A 22,425-nucleotide genomic window follows, 5' to 3' on the forward strand; every position below is an offset into this window, starting at 1 on the left:
TTTGACCAGTGAAGAGGAAATGCAGAGTTGAGAGAAGGGGAAAACAATGCAAATACGGTTCTGTATTTTTTAACTTGGTTTCAGGCAGCTTGGCGAGCGGGTGCCAAGAAGTGTGAATATTGCTTATTTACCTCCAAGAAGGGGAAACTTCAGACATATATTCTGTAAACGTTGCAACTTAAAGCTCACCTAGATATTACACGGCATCAATGTGAAACATCATCTGAAAGAGCTGACTCTGAGAGCATTCTTTTGCTAAACTTGACCTAGAAACAATGTTTTTACAGCAAAAAGTCCTCCAAACGCGATCCACTGCAACACATAATAATGCTGAAGTCTCTTCGACATCAGGGACTTTGAAGAAAAATAAATACGCAATAAATATTCCCCGCCGTTTCTGCCACTGGTTCAGACTGCTATCAGCATTCAGCAGTGCCGCTGCTGTGTCCGAATACATGAAAGGTCTGTCCTTTACAGGCCTTGATGAAGTTTTGTTTATCAGTTGATGATGCTAATGGGAAGGCTTTGCTCAGCTGGGAGCGCAGGGAGGAGCGGACTCTGCCTGACACAGCCCACAGGTTGCTGGGAAGATGCTTAAGGTTTATAAAACCGGAGCAACAGGAGCAGAACAGCAGCAATTAAGTATAAAATCAGCTGTGTGACTTGTTTGTTACAGTAAAATCTACCTCTGTCTGCAATCAGTACAGAAAAAGAGGAACACCAGTTTTAATTAAAGTCTGTAAGATGGCTAAAAATATCCCTCAATTTTTAAAGAGAAGTTTTTCATCTTCCTGGTGAGCGCACACCCCCCGACGTGGAGGGCTGGAGGTGCTGCAGGCAGCCGAAACGCTCCGTCAGAAATCAACCAACGAATTACTGTACACAGCACCTCCCGAAACGGGCTCCAGCCAGGCAGCTGATGTAACCTTCCCTGCCAATTCAACGGCACCGTGGAAAAACACTTGTGCTCCCAGCCAGGGGCAAGATCCCATCCGGGCAGCTACCGCTACAGCAGACGCTGTACTGGATGAGAGAAGAATACTGAAATAACTGAAAATAAAAGGTAACTGTGACGAGCCAGCTTGGGAGCCAGGGTTTCCTTGTTTTCCCCAGCATCCTTGGCGGAGAGCAGGCAGCACCATTCCAGCAAGATGCAATGACAACCCATCCACTCAGTCCCGGGACTCAAACCGGCACAAAGCACGGCAGTCCCAAAGCAGAGCCCAGATGACCGGGCTGAGTTATGCACCAGCTATACTAAATCAATTTGAAATAGATTTTGGTTAATCTGCTACAACCTTTTAACGTCAGTGAGCTCTTTGGGATTGTGACAACTTGCCCGGCTTTTAGGCAAACAGCAATTTCCACACTGGTTTAGGCAAGCCTCAGCACCGATTATAGCATCTTTTACATACAGACAGAAAAAGCCCTCTGCGATGTGTTACGTTAGCACATGCTTAAATTTAAGTGCTCCCATTTTTACTGGGGCTTTTCTCATGTCTAACAGCTTCAGCAGACCCAAATTTACACAGCTTACCAGTCTGCAATGTGACCAAGATACCTATCCCAGATCAGAACTATTTAAAAAAAGAGATTGTATTTAGCTCCTGGAAAAACTGATACATGTGTATTTCCTGCACCAACTAACACAACTGGAAAACTGGCAACAGAAAACAAAAATAAATGGAAAGCCACCTTGGATAGTCCCTAGGTCATCCCTTTTGCAGATAAAAATCTCAGCCTCTGACATGTTTTACAAGCACGCAGTAAAAAACCTATAGGGAGAAGGTTGTATTTTAAATGGAAACACTGTCATGGCAAGTCTCCACCTGAGCAGGACAGCCTGGCCATGCAGAAGGGAGTTGCTCCAGCTGAAGCAGTTTATCCATCTCCCCTGTTTTAATGCAGATCTGGGAAGCAGCAGAGCCCCACAGCACGGTGACATGGAGCTGAGATTTGTGGGTCCACAACCTTGCCACAAGCATCCCGACCGAGTCACACAGCCTTTGTGCTTGGCTTCCCCCCTCCAAACATCACTTGGCATCTTTTCAGTCCTCACTCCCCTTCTCCTGCAAAGCAGCCAGGCAGGGACAACTCTCTCCGGTTCATGCGCTGCCCGGCACAAGAGGGCCCCAAGCTTCATCAGGCTTGAAAGATTGCCATCATGCACCCAAGCATTCACCACTTCTCCCACCCTCGTAAAGGAATGACCTTCTGTTAAAGAGTAACTGCCACCTGCCTCTGGAACGAGGGAGCTAAATGCCACTTTATTGCCTTTAAAATGCCAGAGAGCAGCGTGCATGGCGAAACCGGGCACCTTTCCGAGATAACATTTATAGGTGTGCTCTAGTTTTCCCTCCTGCACTCTCAAAATGACTCACAGGGACCTGACAAAGGTCGAGATAGCAGCTGCCCCCTGCACTTGTCAGGAAAAGTCAATCTGGATCTTTTTCAGCACCCATGTCGCATAAGCCGCTTAGAAAGCAAGAGAGGTCTCAGGAACGAGCCGTCTTTCAAAACCAAGATGTTCCTGCAGATGATTTACGGGACAAGGATCGCTGAAACTGTTTCACCACGGAAGCAAATGTAAGTGTTTTTACAGGATCAGAGGCTGCCCATGCATCTCGTGATGAGGTAATGGGCATGGGAACCGTTCTTGGCCATAATGGTGGTGGTTTCATACTCTTCCTTTTCAGCTTTCAAGTAGCTGTGTCAACAACAAATTTTGCCACTTATGGCAAAATTGATGGCATCAGCTGCTTAACAGCCTGAGCTGCCGGAGTCATGGGATTAGTTACTATCAAAAAAGAAAAACAAAAAGAGACAAGAAGAGATTCTGGAACTCTTCATTGAAGCAGCATTTGACAGTACGAATGCTAAAGTGCAAAAATTAAATACATATATTTACATATATACACACCAGTCACATGTTCTAAGAGCCTCACCCAAGAATTTGAACTATTATGATAGACGATACACAATATTTTCACAAGCTCCTCCTCTTAGGCTGGGTGCAGGCTGTGTGTAGACATAAAACTTTCCCCTACACGTAACCTCTCCGAGCAGCCAACCCTTGGACCAGCACAGCCCTGGCGTCCTCAACGCCCCGTCTGGATTTTGACCAGAGCAGTTCTGCGCCTCCCGCAGAAAGCCAGAGACAGAAAGTTATTGGGGGTTTAATTGCCTCGCTCCACGTGTAGTAAACAAAGCTTCCTGCCACATGAAGGATTTATGTAGACCACGGTTAAGTTCAGAGAAAAATACCTCCATGTGAAATTAGATCAACAATCTCAGCCTGTCCATACACCTTCATTTGGAAAAAAAAAAAAAGTGGGGTAATACAGCTATGGTAAATGTAGAAAAGTACTTGTCAGCTCAGCTCTCCATTTGGAAACAGTCTGATTAATAACAGCAGATGGTAGGTGACAGGGAGGACTCCACAGTGCGCACAGACTATACAAAAGTTGACAAAACACTATGTACCATTGCTAAGCAAGTTTGATATTTGCACATAAAACAAATAACACAAAATTTGCTGGGGTATGGGCAGAAGACAATCTAACAACAACAAAAAAGCCATCCCCTCCCAATAAACAAACAACTTACCGATTTTCTTCAAAAACAACCGAATCCGTGATCCTCAGAGTGCCCCACTGTGAACCCAGCAGAGCCTCTGGATGTGCTCATGCAGACTGGCTGCTGCTGTTCCTCTCAACCCCAATCGGTGCACATTAAGAAGACATTCTATATTAGTCATTTCATTGTTTAAGGAAAAATGCATACCAGGGAAAAGAGAAGAACATGATTCTTTGTTTTGCATCAGACTAATCCCTCTTTTGCCCTTAGGACATGGAGAGAACAAAGCCTGGGCTGGACCCGTGGCTGCCAAAGCCCCATCAGCCGTCCTGTCCTGTCCCCAGCGCCTTCCCCAAGCACCAGCGCCAGCACTGCAAAGGGGAGCCTCAGCTTGGAGGCGACAATGTCCCCAATCCCAGCCAAACCACAGACTTCTCCTCCCTGGGCTCGCTGGGGATCAGCTACGCCAGGGCTGCGCCGTGCCACGCATCCCCCGGCCGTCCCCGCGCTGCGCAGGGCAGCCGTGCGGGCTCTCCTCCAGCAACAGCCTGGAGGAGCACGAGTTATTTTAGGCACTGCATCCTAACAGGATGTTCAAAAGCAAAGTTGCATCCTATGTTATACATTGATGTAGGCATTTAGGGTTCCCAGAACAAGATGTTGGTCTGGACTGCTCTGTCATCGGCTGGAAAGACGGCCACACCTCTGGCTGGTCCTGCAGAAAGCACTCAGCTACCTCTGCTTTTAGAGACGGCCTCGGTATCAGTAACAAGTTCAGTAGTGAACAGGGAAGTCTTTCCTCAGCCTGATGCTTTTGGTATCTTTCACGTATCTCCTGCTGCCCATCCCTCTCTCCCTCTCCTCCAGCCATCCTTGGCTTCCCGCAAGGCTCCAGTGAATTGTTCCGCTGCAGGTCCAAGCCCTGGGAGCTCCTCCTGTACTCCTGCCGCTTAAATTGCTAAGTGGGAGTTCTACACACACCTTTGGGAAAGGAGGAGGACAGGCATGTTCCTTGCTATTTTTAAGAAAAGTCTTTTCCCAGTTATTCTGCAGCCCAGGTCCTCACCTGCCCAGTTCAGCCTGTTCGGGAGGTAACCTTCCCCCCTCTCATACATCCAAGAAAATCCGAGACATCTGTGTCTGTCATCAGCTTGGACTAACACCCACTTAGCGCAGGCTCTGCACCGCTGGAATAAGAGAAGTTGAACATCAAAGTTTTTTTTTCTTTGAAAGTACACAATATCTGCACAGCTTTGTTTGTGTTGAGGGAGTGGCTGTATTTTAGGCAGCTTCTTCTTCAAAGTCTTTTTGTTAATAACTAAATGAGAACCCCAGAGTTGAGGTTTTCCCCTTAAAAAACAAGCCACTGTGATTAAGGATATGAAGAAAGAAAAGTCGGTCTCTTCCCAACATAATTGTACTGAGGCACTGACTTCAGGGCTCCAAAATTACAGATGTATAATCCAAGACAATGAACTCTTTAGTCAAGGATTAGCAAACCATGCAAAACTGATTCCTTATTCAAATGCCTTCCAATTGTAAGGGCATCTGTTCCACTTTGCAAGTCATCCCAAAGGCTTTGTTTGTTTTTCTTTCCTCTTCCATCATGAAAACAGGGCGCTTTGCATTATTTTCACACCCTGTAATAAGTGCTATTGTTTAGTCTAATAGGAGACAGTCAATGAAATCCAATAAATATTTTTACCTTATTTTTCTTTGAAGTTATGATACAAGCCCTCTCAAATATAAAAACAGGAACTGTTCTTAGTCAAAAGCCAAGTCTGTAAAAATGCAACCCAAAATGTCAGGACCTGAAAAAAACCTATTTTGTTTCTCCAAGGTCTATGAGAGGCAGTTAAAAAAAAAAAATATGTAGGTTTAAATAATATTACTAACACAAAACAGTTCAGCACAAATGATGCCAAAGTCAGGACTGGGGACTAGCAGAGAGAGTGGTGCCATCATTCCAGCCCGTAGCAGCGGAATAGCTCTGGAAACCATTTAAAATGTCACAGGAGGGAGGATGGATGGAGTGTCTGACCTTTGGAAACTGAAGGGTGGATCTCAACAAAAATATCCCAGCTACCCTGAGCCATGCTGCTCCTGCAGGGCCAAGAAGGATGCTGGCCCACCTATTTGGTCTAGAAGGAAAGGCAAAAAAGAAAAATAAAGAAAAAAAAAATCTAAATCTGCCAACATACCAGCCCAGTGTAAGAGCTGCCAAGCTGCTCTGGAAACGGGCAGCCACAGCTCTCTATCAGATCAGTAGAAACAAACTCTGGCCAACAGCCCAGGCTCAGGTTTGCTTCCCAACACCAGATCCTTGCAGGGAACCCCAAACTTAAACCATCAAACACACTGAATACGTGGATCTCTACGGGCTGCCGGCTCCAGCGGGACTCAGAGCCTCACCTGTCAAACCGCCACAACAGCTAAGCCAAAGCAAGTTGTGTGAGACCAAAATATAAAGTGAGAAAACAAAATATCAAGTGTCAAGAGAGACAGAGAAAATGATGATAGCGGTGAAAACTATGTTTCTGCAGGAGCTGGTCTTGCACGCTCAGCAGCGCTGTCACTCAGCGCCAAAAAGCTGCTGTTTACTCTGTCCTGCAAGCCGTGCCTCCGGTGACAGGGTAACGGGAGCGGATAAGATTTTCACAGATCACAGGGGGGACGACCCATCCCTGTGCCCTTGGTGCAAAAAGGTCACTTAATACTCAGTTTCTAAAAGGCAAAACCAATTTTTTTTTTCCACAGCTGAGCTAGAGAAAAAAAACTCCGCAGAAATACGGAGTGAGAGGATCCCAAATTTTGCTGCTCCACGAGTTGGGATGCGGAGCTGGAAGGAGGTCAGATGGGATGGAGGGGTGTGAGTACCAGCCCTCCGAGTACCACTGATGGCTCACGGTAAGGATCCCTGCCTTCAGCCAATGTTTTGTCTCAGACTCTTCACAGTCCTTCTATAAATTCAAGGCACTTGCTCATACGGAACCAGTACTCCATGCTTTTCACCAAGAAATTTAAGTCGCTTGCAGCCCACAAAGATCAAAACCCCTATGCCCTGATTTATGCATTCCACTCAAAGTCAGAGGAAGTGTAAAAAAAACCCAAACACCTGAAATAACTAGCAAGCAGAGCTTGTGTCTGGACTAAAGTAAGGGAATGTAAATAACAAACCTCGTCAATTATTTAAAAACACCTCAACAGAGGTCCCAAGGATCCCACCCCTGCCCACCGCTCAGCCCTTGAGGCAGCAGCATCTTCCCAGTTTCCACGTTACCTTCAAACTGAGCAATGCTGAAATCTAATGAAGGAAGGATGTGTTGGCCAAACCATCAGTTCTGCACAGCCAGGAAAGTGCTACTCAGCAGATCTTTACACCTTAATGTAGCTGTCCTTGGGCAAATGTTTTCCCTGTACATGCACACACCGTCAAAGGAGTAGGGGTATTTCTTAGGCATCAGATAGAGAGAGAGATATAGAAAGAGCAGAGAGAGATCCATGAATGATCACAGCCTGAACCAGAGAAAAATGACAATCCCAAACACGGGAACGCAATGAGGTATTGGCGGTTTGGCTTTCAAACCTGCTAAAAGAAGTTCTTAAATTTCTAACAAGACACATGGAAGATGAATCTTAAATCTCACAATAGCAGGTCAGTAAGTTACAACTCATGCAGGAGTCTCGGTCTTAAAAAATAAACTGAAACAACACACAGGATGGTGTTAACATCTTATTTTGCAATGATGCTGAACGACTGCTCATAATTAGACTATAATTGTGATTTAATTGCGCTGTGATCTGCCTGACCGTAAAGAGGGAGCCTGGAGTCCCATCTCAGTGGGTGGAAGATTAACCTTATTGTGGAAAACGTAATCCCATTTCATGCCATTAAAAGGATCATATTAATTCCTGAAAATTTTTATAACAGCAAAGATGTGGCACTTGGGCTCTAACGTCCATCTCTCAGGTGCTACCTCAGGGCTCTGGAGAGGATGGATGACTGGTTTGCCACAAGCAGGATCAACTTCTAAATCCTGACAAGTACCACACTGTAAATTCAGGCATAGTAAAGATAAGGTCTTCCTCACAGCTGTATTTTAATAAGCAGACAGACACATTTCATGATTACTAATGCAGTACTACTTTAAAGAAAGATTACTGATTTGTAGCAAACCATATTAGAAGTGATGCGAAAAAGATATTCTGCCTTTTTTTATTTCATGTTTCAGTAGTGACTAGCCCCACACAATGCTCATCCCAGCGGGTCAGTGTCGAAAACAGGCCTTATAAATCTAAAACGCATGAATGGCTCTCGAGTTTTTAGATGGCAAATCTTTCACTCCACTTCAAATCCACTTGGGTCCTAAAAGAATTTGGGTCAAATGGAAAAACGACTTACAGAATTCCCCGTGCAAGTGACTGGCACTCAGCTACGCGAAGACTAAAGGAAAACATTTTTCGGAGCTCGTGTGACGCCGCAGAAGTAAACTAGGAACAGCAAGAGCTCGCTATCTAACAGCTTTTCCCTTCGCTGGCCCAACGGAGGCAGCTGCCTGCACATTAAACCGAAGGCAAGCTCTGCTACATCTCAGGGAGGCACACGTGCATCAGCGCTCGCTTTCGGTCTCTGCAATGCCGGGCACTGGCATAACCTACTTAGCGTGGGATGTTCAGTGTCACCCACTAACAAAAGGCACCCTGCTTCCCAGTGTTTGCTAAACTACTCAACACACAAAAGTTTACAGATCATCAACTTGTCTTTTTTTTTTTTTTTTAAAATGTTTGACAGAAAAAAAATACCTAAGAGAGCAATTCTCTCACAAGCTCTCTCAGAAAAATAAAAGCAAAATACCAGCTCATGCAAACTTTTTGAAAGAAGCTGGTTTTGTTTGGACTAGTACACGTAACCAATTTCAACATTTCATGATAGCCTCACACAGCAAACGCCAGCCTGACGTTGAAGCATTGAGTCACTGTACCGTATTTCAGAATTTATCTTAGGGTCAAGTTAATGTTTGAAAAGAAACAAATGCAGCTGATAGCACTGGGTAAACAGTGACCGTTTCTGTTTGGGATCACGCCTGCTCCTGTTTGCCCTGTGTAGGGCTAAAAAAAAAAACCCACCCCACAACTCCTCCCTACTGTGGGATCATCCCAGCTGCAACATACTATGAAAATTATTAATTGCATAAACGGATCTCAACACCTCCTGGTTTCAAAGCGATCAGTCATTTAGAGCTTGGGACCCTGAGACTTCTTAGGGAAGGAAAGCGTTGGGTTGAGAACTACGAAACAATTTAAAACTAAGTGTACAAACATATTAACTTTGACAGCATCTGGCTTGGTATGATTTGGCACATGTCATCTAACCAGGGAGCAAAAAAAATAAAAGGCCGCAATCTGAAATCTCTCTGAACGTGCCCATCTCTCACTGAGGGAGAAAGAAAACCCAGATACCTTGCCTTAAACGACACACGGTCAATTTTTTATAGATACAGCCTTAATTCTTCCATTGTGAAGAATAGCACGATAAACTTTTGTTCTGTTGTGCTGGACTCTGTTAGTCGAGATACATAAGAAGAAACAGTGTGCCCAATTTTATTATCCATTTATCCAAGTGAGCTATTTTGAAAAACGTGAAGTATATTCAGGAAGCTACAATATTCACAATACAGCCGAGAAATCATTGTGTTAAGGCAATCCCAGCTTTACACAAGAATATGCGACCATTGCTCCTATAATTCAATCTATTAATTCTATACTCTCAGACCAAGTAATAATAAAAATGCATTTATTAACTCCACAGGAGTTAATCGCCAATTTCATCAGAATTTAGGCACAGATGTAAGATGGAAACAGTCAGTCATAAAGGACTACATGTTAACTGAGGTTTTTTCACACATTTGACAGCTCTGAAAGTTACTAAGATACATGGCAGCAGATTCTTCCTCTCTCTCCCCAAAACCTAGGCAACTATAGCAGTACATTTTTCTCTTAAAGGTAATACCAAAAAAGGGTGCATATGGGGAAAAGAAAGGGAATGCTTTGCTGAAGTTCTTCAGCTTTCCTCGCTCTTTCTCACAGGGCAAGCGAAGGACCAAGAAATCCCACATGAGCAGTACTAAATACTGTTCTTCCAATTAAGCAAATTCATATAGGTTCCCCCTTTTTGTACTCTGTGGGAAGCCATTCAAACTTACGATGCACAAAAGCAAGAAAAAATATTGCATGTGGACCTGTAAGTCTATAAACCCTACTTTAATGGCAAAGCCCGTGCATAGCCTGTTCCACCTATGCTTCACATCCTAGTCCCTTGTCTTCCACTAAGTGCAAGGTCAGAACAGCTATTTTCTCTGCTCGTGCTTGCAGATGACTGACTTATTTCTAGCAAATTTCCTGGTTTTCCAGCCTTGTAAATGTCATACAAAATAGACAAGGCAATAAAACATACACATTTCCAGGCTAATATTGCCCTAGCACTTCAGCAGCAGTCGATGAGGCACTAAGAACTGGGAAGAGGAGGAGAATCATAGTTAGAAATGTGTTTACAATCTTATCTTCACACTCCTTCACTGGCTGCTCTAGTGCCACACACCTCCTCTTGAATGACAGTTGCCATCTCCATAACGAGATTTTTAATCAACATAGAAGTGATGCATTTTAATTAAAACACTCTCCTTTTCTACACTTATGATCTTAATCCACGAGGGAGTTCCCTGCTCTGCGCAGAACAGCACGCAAATGCCAGGCTATCATGGACAGGCACAGGGAACTGTTTTCCAGACCACAAAAATATTTAATGATTTTTAAAAAGAATATTTACTTCTAGTCTACATTCCTGTCTAATAAAGCATTAAAAAAACAAAAGATGGGGTAAAAAAAAAAAAAAAAAGGAAACTACAATCCCAGTAACCAGGGGCTTGGTTCTCACCTCTGGATGAGGATGGTCCAAGGTTCAAGTGCCTGCCCTGACTCCAGGCAGGGTTTTGAACCTTTTTCTCTCAAGTTCCAGGTAAACCCAACCAGTATGCTCAAACTCAGCTCTCTGCCCCTTCTTTTGACCGTACCCTGGAGCTGAGACACATTTACCACTAAATTCTGTCATTTCTGGTATATTTCCATGACATGTTTCTATTTAGATTAACTACTGTTTGCAAAATAACAAAAAGTTTAATAACAAATTGCTTGGTTGGGAAGGTGGTGTTTGGTTTTTTTGGGTTTTGTTTGGGTTTTTTTTGGTTTTTTTTTTTTTTTTAACGCACCTTCCTTCATGCACCAACACTGATCACATTGCGACATCAGAAGCTGTATTTTAATACTTCTGCTAAAACAATCAGTATGCAAAAAAAAAAAAAAATACCAACCCTGCCTAATTTCCTCATACTTTTCTTCGTGCTTTTCTCCCCCTCCCGCCTGGGCAGGGAAACCAGCAGGCTCACTTCCCCACCTCCCAGTGAAGCGGAGAAAACGGGGCAGGGAAAATATACATCTCTTTAAAGAAAAACTGCTTTTGTTGGGAGTCCGACACTGTTTGTTGGAATATTTCTACTGACTCTCAGAGACGACTCCCAAGCAGCCGTGCTGCGGTACCCCAGCTCCGGGGCAGCTGTGAGCTGGCGCTGCCCCTGGGGAAGGGGAGCGGGTGGCGGAGGGGGCACCGCAGGGCCCAGCCACGGCTCCCAGGCACCCCGGCGCTGCACGCTGCTCCTCCGGCACCCAAGGTTTGGAGGGTGGCTGTGAAAGAAGCACCTGCAGCCCTCCGGCTCTGCTCATCCGTGAGGCTAGGGACAAGACTTCAGGTGATGACGGTCCTGCCAGCCGGCCATAAATTTTGTCCGCAGCGACCAGCTGGGTTGAACCAAGAAGAGAATAGAAACCCTCTCGCGCCACCAGCCACAGCAAAACCCCCAACTTCGGGATGTATATGTGTCTGGATGACAAATAAACTTTCCCCTGAGGAATCTCCTGGGCGATAGGAAGAAAACTTCCCTTCCTTCCTCCACTTGGAGCTGGCCCCGGGGTGCTCCTCCACCCCGCACGCCGCTGCCCACCCTGCCCACCCACCCAACCACAGCGGCAACACGAACACTTTCCTGGCACTAAATTCAAGTCCTGCCCTGGAAATTACAAGCCCATCAGCCAGGCCTGTTACGCTAACCTGTTGAGCGACTGTTGCGTGTATGCGGATGTGAAGTGGCTTTTTTTAATCTCGCATGGGAGGACTCTTCCCATCCTCTTCCCCAGCCAAACGGGAGAGCTACCTGTGCATGCCTTCACCTGCGTGCTGCAGGGCTGGGGGCACGGAGGTGCCCGCACCTAGGACAAACCGGGGGGGGGTAAAAAGAGCAAACCCGGGCTGACTTCCAGCCAGAGAGGGGAATTGCCCTCGCAGGAGGGTCACAGCTTCTCCCTCCCCACAGCGGGCAGCCGGCAATCACATGCTGCACTTTTTGAACAAGACTCCAGTCATCACCCAGCAGCGCGGCTGCTCGAAAGGATGCTCAGCTGCTGGAGGAGGGAATCTCTCCCACACTCCCCCCAGCTGCGGGTCTGCCTGGGCCGCTCCAGGGCTCAGCCCCGGACAGACACAGGGCTCAGCCCCGCCACCCCTGGGTGCCCCCGCAGGGAGCGCCGGAGGCTCCGCGGTGCCTTAGGGAAAGCCTCACGCAATTGCTCGCCGTGCTCACGGCAGGCCAGAAAACTGCAGGGAGGCTCCAGACCCGGCCAGGACGATAAGGTGCCTGTGCATAAGCGCACGCGGTAGAGGTCCGCACGCGACTGTGCGCAAACGTACGCGCACTGCCACACGCAGCGTGTGACTCCGTTCGGGGTCCTGTGTTGCCCCGAAGGGCTAATGTTCGCCGCTGCCTTCCGTACCCCCGGGCCACCCGGGGTGGCACCGCCGGAGCGGCCCTCCACCTCCCCCGCGGCCCCGTGGGCAGCGCGGAGGGGTCCGTCCCCCCCCGTCCCTCCGCCGCCCCGCGCCCGCACCCGGCCCGGCCCCGCTCGCACCTTGTCGGACGGCTTTCACCACGATGGGGTCCTTGCAGCTCCGGATCACTTCCAGCACGTCGTAGCGCGGCAGCCCCGAGACGCGGACCCCCTGCACCTCCAGCAGCAGCTCCCCCTCGCTCAGCGCCGCCTCGCCGTCCCCCGCCACCGCGCCCGCGTAGGGGAACTCGCCGTGCTCCGCGCCGCCGAGCAAGGCGAAGCCCAGCTGCCCGCCGGGCCCCCGGGTGAGCGAGCACTGCCGCACCCGGCCGGCCCAGTGGTTCTTCTTCTGGACGACGCGCGACATGGTGCTGCGCGGCCCTCCGCGCCCGCGGAAGCGCGGTAAGCAGGTGCGCAGGGGGCGCCGACCCGCTGCCTCATAGACCGCGCCGCCGCCGCCGGCCCCTCAAGCCATCACCGCCGGCGCCGCGCCCCGCTCCGCATGGCTCCGCGCCCGCGGAGGGCGCGCGCCCGCCTCCCGCCCTCCCCTCCGCGCCGTCCCTCTCCCGCGTTCTTTAAAAAAAAAAAAAAAAAGCGCTGAAAAACCCAAATCCGGCTGGTCCTCGCCCTCCCGCGCTGCTGTTCTGTTTTGCTGCCCCTCTCCGCGGGCGCTGCGCGGGGCGCGGAGGCGGCGCGCGGCGCCTTTAAGGCGATACAAAGACCCGTTTGTTTTGTTACACTTCGCTCCGTCCCGCTCCGCCGCGCTCCGCGCCGCCGGCGCAGGCGCCCTCGCACACCCCGCCCCGGCCCGGCCCGGCCCCCGCCCGCTCCCCGCCCCCGGCACGGCCCGGCCCGGCACGGCCCGGCCCCCCCGCGCCACACGTGCGGGCCCCGGTCCCACCCCCCCGGCCGCGGTGCCGGTGCGCGCCGCGGCTCGAAGGGTCCCGCTCCCACGGACAGCTTTCCCGACGGGAAAAGCCGGTGCCGGTCCCCCCGGGCGGAGGCTCCGAGACGGGGCGGGGGAGCGCAGGCGGGTCTCCCCCGCGCACGGCTCCGCTGAGAGCTCCTCCAGAAGTTCAGGCCCGGGAGATGCTCATGTTTCGGGGGAAGAGGGGTGGCAATCCGGTGCTTTCCCGGGAGGATTTCTAGGATTTTCCAAGTTGCCAACCTCGGGGATCGCTGCTCACCTGTGCTTTCCAGGGGGGTGTTACCGGAGAGGACGCGATGAAGTAGAAGTCTGGAGGAAAAACTTGCACAAGCCTGTCATTAAAATGGTATCAAAGCGCTTGCGCCAGGCTGAGTTAAAACCGTGCTCGTGTCCTTAGTTCTCCACTTCTCAATTTTTTAGTGCTTGAATTTGCCACGTTAATAATGTTCTCCCATTTTATTTTCCCCCTGCAATTGTTTAGAAGCTGGACAGACCTAGAGCGAGGTCCGTCTGCTGGGGAAAGGGACGGGCATCCATTTGTTTGCCCTTGGCCACAACTCTTCAAAGTTACCCAGAACTGGTGCAAAACTCAACTGGTGCAAAAATAAGCAAGCGTGCACGTACCAGCTGTCCCTTCCAGGTCATGCGCCGTGCTTCCAAACCTGAAAGCCAGGCCTCATTTTGAGCAGTCTTATGCATGACCGAACACCTTCCAGCAAGGAATTCAGTTGTCAGATGTGCGCGTGCCCTATTTTGCTGCGAATCGGGACTGAGCAGTGACACAGGGAAAGGAAGAGCCTGGTCTCGCTCCCCGCTCTGCCCTAACGTGCGCTCTGCCGGTACAGCCCGCAGACTTTTGCTGCTGTCCACGTTGCTTTCTCACCTCACATCTTCCAAGCCCTGCGTGTACCGAAATGATCTGCGATGCAGGAGAGCCCGTGTGCGATAGCTGAGGATGGAGCTCAGCCTAACGTCCTCCCGTGCTGGCCGAGCTGATCAGCCAGGCTTAGCTCACAGACCTCAGAGGGGTGACAGGGGTACCTTCCCTGCCCTTACACCAGTCCTGGATGAAGTAGGGAAGCCTGTCCTTCCTCACACCCTGCATCCCCATCACTCCCTTCCCCCAGCCGAGGTCTCTCATATGGCTATTTCATAAAATCCCCATCGCTGCAGGAGCTGCTCTGCAGCCGCAGAAGCCGCAGTCTCTGGCCGAAGTGGCACAGCCACCTCCAGGCAAGGGAACGGGAACGCTTTGTCCGATGTCACATAGCACAGGAGTGAGTCAGCTCTCTTCCCTGTGCCTCAGGCACCTCTGTCCAAGTCTCCATGGGAAGCAGACGGGATTGCCAGTGCTCAGAAAGTTGGAATAAGTACCTGAGCCCCTTCCAAGGAGCGGGCAGAGCCTGCCTTCCTGGGTGTGAAGGGCAAATGCAGAAGTGGACTCAGGAAATTCAGATTACCTGCTGCGTCTAGCCCTTATTTTCTTCCATCTCTCTCTAAGAGGTTTCTTGCCATTTGGAATACTGAATTTTCACACTTAAAGCTGTGCTGCTCGCCTATGTTTGAGCAGCAATGACTGCCTTACATCTGCTTTCGCTGGCTCTGTAACCAGCTACCCAATTTGTCACTTTTAGGATGACGGCATGCTTTTTATTGTGCCTTCACCAGTAAAGTCTGGATCAGCAATCAGGCTAACTCCCCCAGGGAATAAACGCTCAGGAGGCCCACAAACCCTGAGGAGCAGCAGCATGGCTTGAGGGGAAGGGTTTATATCTCATCTGCGCACCAGCTGATAGTCGTGTCATATGCGTGAGCTCACAGCGCAGGAGGACTCTTGTTCACAGCTGAGAGCTGGGTGTGACGTATTTTCATCACCATCATTTTGCAGGATGTGTTATATGACAGCCCCGCTAAGCTAAAATTCATCTGGGATCCATGTGAGTATCACATGAGCTGTGGCTGCCCTGAATAGATCTTGCAGAACTACTCATGTCTCATGGAAAATTTTTTGAAAAATACTATTTAGAAAAACAATTTTGCTAGTAAGATTTATGAGACGACAGATTTCCAAGGGCCATTTTCTGTTTGCTTACAAACACTGGAACACTAATGCAAGTGTGAGCTGTTCCCGTCGTAATCCTAATGCCGTACTCATGTCTGGGCCACTGTGTTCCCAAAATTGTTCTTTCTGGTAATTAACAAAACCCGCAAACCTCAGCCAGAACTTTCTCTTGATTTTAAGACTTTCCTTTGAGTTTTCCTCCGTGACCAACTTCCTACCATTCTGTCTCCTAGTTGCATCCAGGAAGGACCAGTTGGTCAAGCCGATAGTCAGGATAGCCCTAGATCCTGGAAGCTGGCATCACTTGCAACAGCTCAAATATTAGCCGAGACTTTTCGTTGTCCTCATTCCCAACCCGGTGACTGCCCAGCACCTTACTGCTGCAACAAGATGATTTCAGGACATAGCTGCTCCAGCCACCTCTATTAAAGGAAGCCCTTGGTCAGCCATTGATGGTGCTGAGCCCGTGACCTGTGGCAGGTCTGCTCCTGCCCAGAAGAGTCCCTGACACCAGCCTGATGGGTGATCAGGTCACCAGACTGTACAAAACCCTTTCTTTGCATTTCAGCTGTGCAGTGTGGCCTCTCTCCCGGGGAACGGTGGTCCTGCCTTTGCAGGGAACTAATTTAATGATTAACAGGCTGTCTTCACCTCCAACAACTGCTGTTCTAACAACAATACCCTCCTTTTTGCAAGGGTCTCTAAGCAGTTTATAAACATTAATTAATGAAGCTTCACAGGGCACCTGGGGAACAGCTGAACATTAACATGAGGAGGGAGAAGCTCGGGCGCATCCCTCCTCAGAGCAAGGCTCGCTGCTGCCATCCTGCAGCTGCTGGTCCAGCCTCATCTCACGCGGGATGCCACGCTCTTAACTGCTCGCAGCCCACAACAGCACTATAAAACCTGATTTGGGCTGGCTCAGAGCTTTAAGCAGAGCCCGATTCCCTTGCTCTTTTGTCCACAGTCGCTGTGGTTTGGTGGTGGCCCATGTGTCGGCAGCCTCTGAGCTGTTGGGATGAGTGGGCTGGTGCTTTCTTCCTCCTTCAGAAGGTGCTCTACGTGCTTTGGGCCCCGCTGCAAACACACAACACCAGCTAAAATGGTTCTTTCAAATAGGGTATCAACGCGCGGTCTTGGTCTCATAAGCATCTCTGAAATTTCATGCTGTGTCCTGGATTTTAAAATGGGTCAAAGCTCCCCCAAGCATCAAATTATCCTCTCAGATTTCATTCTAAAACTAGAGAAAACCACAGTTTTACTTGCTTTGGGATGAAAAAACATGTCTAGTCACTGAGAATGTTGTGGGTTTATGGCAGTTGAGAGCCATGCGCTCCCACCACAGAGCATAAAAAAAGATGACAATGATTAAGGCTACAAACAAAAGTACAGATTATTTAATACAGCAGAATTTATTCTTAATTTCCAGCTAAACCCTAAACCCTCAGTACTTTGACATCACAGGCCTCAAGGCTTTGAAAGCCTGAGCATGTAGATCCTGGGAGAAAAGAGACTTTAAACAAGGTCCAGTCTTTCAGACGTTGAGGTTTCCTGTTGGTGCACTCACGCTACCAGCATCTGCCAGTAGGAAAGCCATGTATTGCTGTATTTCCCAAACAGGAATTGTTTTTCATCATATTCCCACCTAACTTTTATTGGAGAAGAATTTTCTATGTGGCATCCAGGGTTTCTGGACAAGCTGGTACTGCTTTCTGGTAGCAAGGAGGAGCCGGGCTGACGCTGCTTTGAGTCCTGGCTCTGGCAAACGTTTCAACAAGACGACCCAACTCCAAAAACTGATTGAACCCTAATTTGTAGAAAAACCTCCCGAGTGTCAGGACACAAGCAGTTCTGGTTAGAGCCACAGACCAGCCAGCACGGACAGGTAGCACCTTGCGTGGGACATCTCCAGCCTCCCCTTGCAGGGTGGCTGGATCCCCATCCCACCGAGTGAATCTGTCACTAGGGGATCATACGAAGAAGGCGGCAACTCACCCCTTACTGGGATCCCCTGTGTCACCTTCCTCTGCAATTTATTTCAATAATATCACACACGGTGGAATATAAAGCTGAAGATCAATCTCATAACCATATTAAGACACTCCGGGGTGTATTTTATAGGTCCATTAATATACTTCTTGGGTGGTTAAAGTCACCCACAGCATAAATTAATGGCTCCATAAAACATGCTCTGTCATATCCTATGGCTTAAATAACATGCAACAGGCCGGGTATATCGGGATGTTGTAGAGCTTATTGGGTGGAAGCACAAGGGCACAGAGTGACCGCCTGGCAGCAGGCACACGCTCCCGGGGATGCCGGCCTCGGGGTGTCTTACAGATAGCGTGAAACCAGCCGTCATTTTAAAAAGCGAGATTCTAAAAAAAATCCTGCACAATTAGAAGTTGTAGATCTCATTAACTTTCATTAGCATTTGTGCTCCTGAGTTTATTACTCTTTTTCAAGCGTATCTTCCCTGCAGAAGCTGTGGCTGTTCCAGGATATGATTGCTGTGGGTGCGGCTTTTTGGCAAGGAGGGAGTCAGGCTGCTCCCAGCCTTGGAAAGCTCCCGCGAAGTCGGGAGCGGAGGGGAGAGGGCACAGCCTGTTGGCTAGAGCAAGGATCAGATTGGCTTTGCAAGGGAAGCTGAACCTCCCACAAGTTTCAACTTTCTAAAAGAAATCTGAAGGAAACCTCAACACAGTATCTACTTCAGGCAGGTTTTATTGGGGTGGAGGTCTCTGGCACATACAGGAGCATTTTCAACTATGATTTCCAAAATGCAAAAAAAAAAAAAAAAAAAAAAGTCGTGACTTTTCCTAGTCTTTCTTGACTATGATCTAGTTACAGAAGGAGCAAGTTCCTCCCCCTGGTCTGGTAGATATTAAGTCTCACTAAGTCACATTCTTCCCTAGGAATTTTTCTTTTGCTATTTTAATGGCTCCACATGAGTTACCAGAGACTTTTCAGTAGACAATAGCTCTGCCCTGCTAAGATAAGCTACCCCAATTCATCTGTCTCAACTGATAAACCTCCCCCTTTCTGCTTCTGCAGCTCCAAAAGGAAAAGGGCTCACCTCTGATTTGTGCTGTGAGAGCTCAACACAACTGCCCAAGGCACCAGCGGTCACTCAAACTCACTTCATTCTCTCCTCCTTTGTTACCTTCCTCCTTCCCTCTGCAGATAGACAGAGTGCCACGTCGCATCCTCAAACTCCACCGCCAGCTCTGCTGAGACTAATGGAGATGCCATTCCCTGTCCTTTCCCTGCTTTCTACACAGTACCACCTCCCCATCCCGTTCTCTGCATCTCCTCTCTGTTTTCTCCATGTATCTTCAACGCATAAAACTTGCTATTCTTTCCCCCTAAAAATCCTGAAAACTAGCAGAGACAGCTAAATCAGGAAAGACTTCTGCTATAAGTCTTTATAGCACCATAAAGAAGAGGCAAAGTCTGAACCTTTCAAAGATGCTGCATGCTGAGTAAGTTGATAGTCCCTTGTGATGGATGTGTATTCGAGTCCGATGGCTTAAATATCGAAAAAAAGCAGGAAGAAAAAACTTGGAAAAACTCACCTCTCCCCAGCCTGGTTCAAACAGCTTGTGTGGAGCTAATTAAAGGTGTCAATCTCATGATTTGGTTTGAAAATAAAACTAGCCACAAAGGCTCAGATTCCCAAAACTAACTGGCACATGGGATTGTATCAGTGCAGTATCTTGTCCACCAGCTCCACTATGCAGGTTTTTTTCTCAAAGGGGAAGAATTGAAGCACAGAATACTAATAGCAATTCTGTACACAGAATACACAGCAGAAATCTCTTCCTACCCAGAAGAAACTCTAAATGGGGAAAAAGATTTCTATGATAGAAAATTGATTTCACCCTTACAAAAAATTTGCCCAAGTACCCTCAATAAGATTAAAAGGAATAACTAAATAAGTAGCAGTAAGACACAATGATGGGACAAGCTGAGGGTCTGGCAGGAGTTCCTCCGGAGCAGTATCACCGGGCTCTTCCCTCAACAGCGAGGAGTAGCTGGGAGGTCCCTCTCTGGGTCATAATTATAATTCTGGCAAAAGCCACGACAGACGAGGCAGCGACACACAGCACAGCCCTGATCCTGCAGCCATCTGGGGACTGGCTTTACTTTTCTCATGAGAATAATTTACAGGCATCAGACAAGCCACATGTGTAAGGCTGAGCACACACATAAATGTTCTGAGAAGCAGAGCCAATTAACACACCACAAGATATCACTCAGTGATTTGGAAGATATACAAACCCTGTCTTGCTTTTTGAAGCACTGAAGCAGAAGAATTCATGGCGGTGTCTGATGCTGTATCTTCACAGAAATGTCCCTGATCAACTTACTGCTCGCTGATCCTGCAAGAGCATCTTGCTGCTAAAGCAGCGTCTACTGCACGTACGAGCTTGGTCCAACAAAAGCAGCATCTTGGACAGGAGGCACTACCCCTGCAGTGCCATACCCGCTATGGAAAGATTATGATCATCATTACTATTTATATATAACAACAGCCAGAAGCCTTGGCTGGGATAAACGGCTCCCAGGGCTAACCCAGCCAAACATAAAGGGAGATGCTCCTTTTCTCCAAGCAGCTCCAAAGAGGGATTCGGGGCCTGGGAGCAGGTCAGTGGCAGTTGGGATTAGGATTCCTGACTCCCTGCCCGGTGTCCTAATATTAGCTTGCATTGTCTCCCAGACCGTCTCGTCATTCTTTCACATGAACCACAGGCCCAAATTAGCATGTCTCGCTGCATAATCTGCCAGCCCGTCCTGTGTGCTAAATTAGTCGGGGACTGAGCAAACATCATGGGAACATACTCTTGTATAGCGTATGTGGGCTAAGTTATTCCTACTGCATTGTTTGCTCTACATTTTCCTAGCATCATGACTAAAGTATGATGGGCCAGATCCTGGAGCCGTCGGCTATATGCTCGTTCGTGCTCCAGCCTGGCATTGCTCTCCAGCGAGGCATAGAGATGAAAGCCGGCTCAGCGGCGGCTCTGCTGGGAGCCAGCTTTGGGAAGAAGTGTTAACAAATAAACTCCAGTTGGGTGGCAGATGAGCAGACCAAGAAGCAAGCGGCAGCACTAGGGCTTGTACGACCGCCAGCCCGTCCTTGCGGCACACGCCGGCCTCCTTGGTGTGGTATTTACAAGCTTCCTTCCTCGTTTCATATTCAGCGACGTGCTGATCGGTTTTCATCTGCCACATGGGCTTCTTATCTCATCATGCCCTCCAGCTGCGAGCTCAGGGCTGTCCATAAAAATACGCAGCACCCAGCACAACGGGGCTGCGGGCTGATGGTGTTTCGAGCCAGTGCCCGCAGCGAGTTTCGGTTGGCTTTGAGTCAAGCTCCTCCTGCTACCAGGGGCATTCATTTCCATCGTGTTCATTATCCTCTCGCGGAGCAACCCCCACCTCTGTGGAGTGGGGCTTTAATTGGAAGCAGAGAGATATGGGGAAATCACAACAAATCCAGTCTTCGCTCTGGGTCTCTCAGTAAATAGCCACCACCTCCTCACCAGGTAGGGCAGTGCTTGCAAGGCACGGAGGATTAAGCAGAGCAGCAGGTAAAATGAGATGGGCAGGGCGTGGGAGAACCTGGACCTCTGGGCAACCAGTCAGCCAAGTCACAGGACTAGTTTTATAAGGTGCACGCAGGGTCTTGGACAGCAGCAACTGGAAGACAAGCGACTCAGTGAATATTATCCCTTTCTGGCAGCAATATCGGTGCAGTCAATTAACTGTAAAATCTGAATCACGTCTCTGGCAGGCAGGCTCGAAGAGGAAGCAGCTCCACCTTCCTGCTCTGCCCAGCAGAGGTCAAGGCGTCCACTGCACTGTTCTGCCGACAGCAGCTTGCCAGACCCGTCACGGGCAGCCACTGCAGCAGGGATAAATCAGGATATCGCTCCCGTCACGCAGCAGGAACAGCTCAACTCCTAGTCCTCAGCATGAGGTCATGGAGGCTTTCCACAATCCCAAGACCGCTTAGCAGAACCCTGTGCAAGAAATCCATCCATACAGCACCACGTATGGATGAACATCATATCTCCCATACGTCCTTCAACACCGTTTTACTGCTAGGCTCATTTCTTTTTTATTGCTGTAGAATTAAGTCTTAACACTCCGGACTTGCATCAAATGAGCTTTTAGTCGAAGATCCAGATCCATGGAAACAGAATTGTGTGGTACAATGACAGACACAGTCCACTGCCCAGCAGAGGACCAAAACTGGGAGAAAGGAGCACACCAGAGGATGACCTGCAGTGAATTACTCATGCCTGCCCTTGGAAGTTGTTACTCCCTGATGACTCTTTGAAGACAACATCTGAAGCAACAGAGTTGTCTTTGCATTTCTAATATGTTGGCTATAATGCTGCTCCTGGCATATATGTTCCTGGTTTCCATCTCCTCTCTGCGTGTCACTAGGCCCTACGTCCAGCCTTACCGGCTGGAGATGAGTCGTCTTTGTCCTCCACAATACACCGGGGATTAGACTCAAGGCATATTAGCAAAGTAGAAGGCTTGCTTTGGACAAGGGCCAATTTCAGCATGTCGGTAACTTCTAAAAACACATTGCTCTCCAGCCAAACAAGTTTCTGTTCCTAGATGATTCAGCAGCAGCGCTACAAGGAAATATGGACGTGAAAAGTCCCCACAGGAATTCCTGTAAAATTCTACACTAAAATAAAATGCCCTGAGCCCAGCAGTAGGATGGAAATTGGGAATTAAGGATCATTCGCTGTGTCTGCAGGGACTCCTAAAAGCTGGAAAATTCTTAGTGGAGTTTCAGGGCAGGAAGGGGAGAAAGAGCAAAGGCAGAAACCAGGGAGGGGGAAGACCGTGGTGCGGAGAAGGAAGGGAAATACAGCTCTGGGTTTTGTTCTGGCCACTTTTC

The 22,425-nt window shown here is 48.6% G+C and overlaps 1 protein-coding gene across 1 annotated transcript in view; it reads right to left on the reverse strand.

Annotated features, from left to right (window-relative positions):
- The window catches only part of MAGI1 (membrane associated guanylate kinase, WW and PDZ domain containing 1), a 355,632-nt gene extending 342,755 nt beyond the window's left edge, over positions 1–12,877 (reverse strand). Inside the window, exon 1 of the mRNA XM_059823169.1 lies at positions 12,592–12,877. Coding sequence (XP_059679152.1) covers positions 12,592–12,877 — 286 coding nt within the window. The remainder of the gene's footprint in view (positions 1–12,591) is intronic.
- Between the last annotated feature and the right edge of the window lie 9,548 nt (positions 12,878–22,425).

The sequence above is a fragment of the Gavia stellata genome, chromosome 12, assembly GCF_030936135.1.
Source record: "Gavia stellata isolate bGavSte3 chromosome 12, bGavSte3.hap2, whole genome shotgun sequence".
Lineage (NCBI taxonomy): Eukaryota > Metazoa > Chordata > Aves > Gaviiformes > Gaviidae > Gavia > Gavia stellata.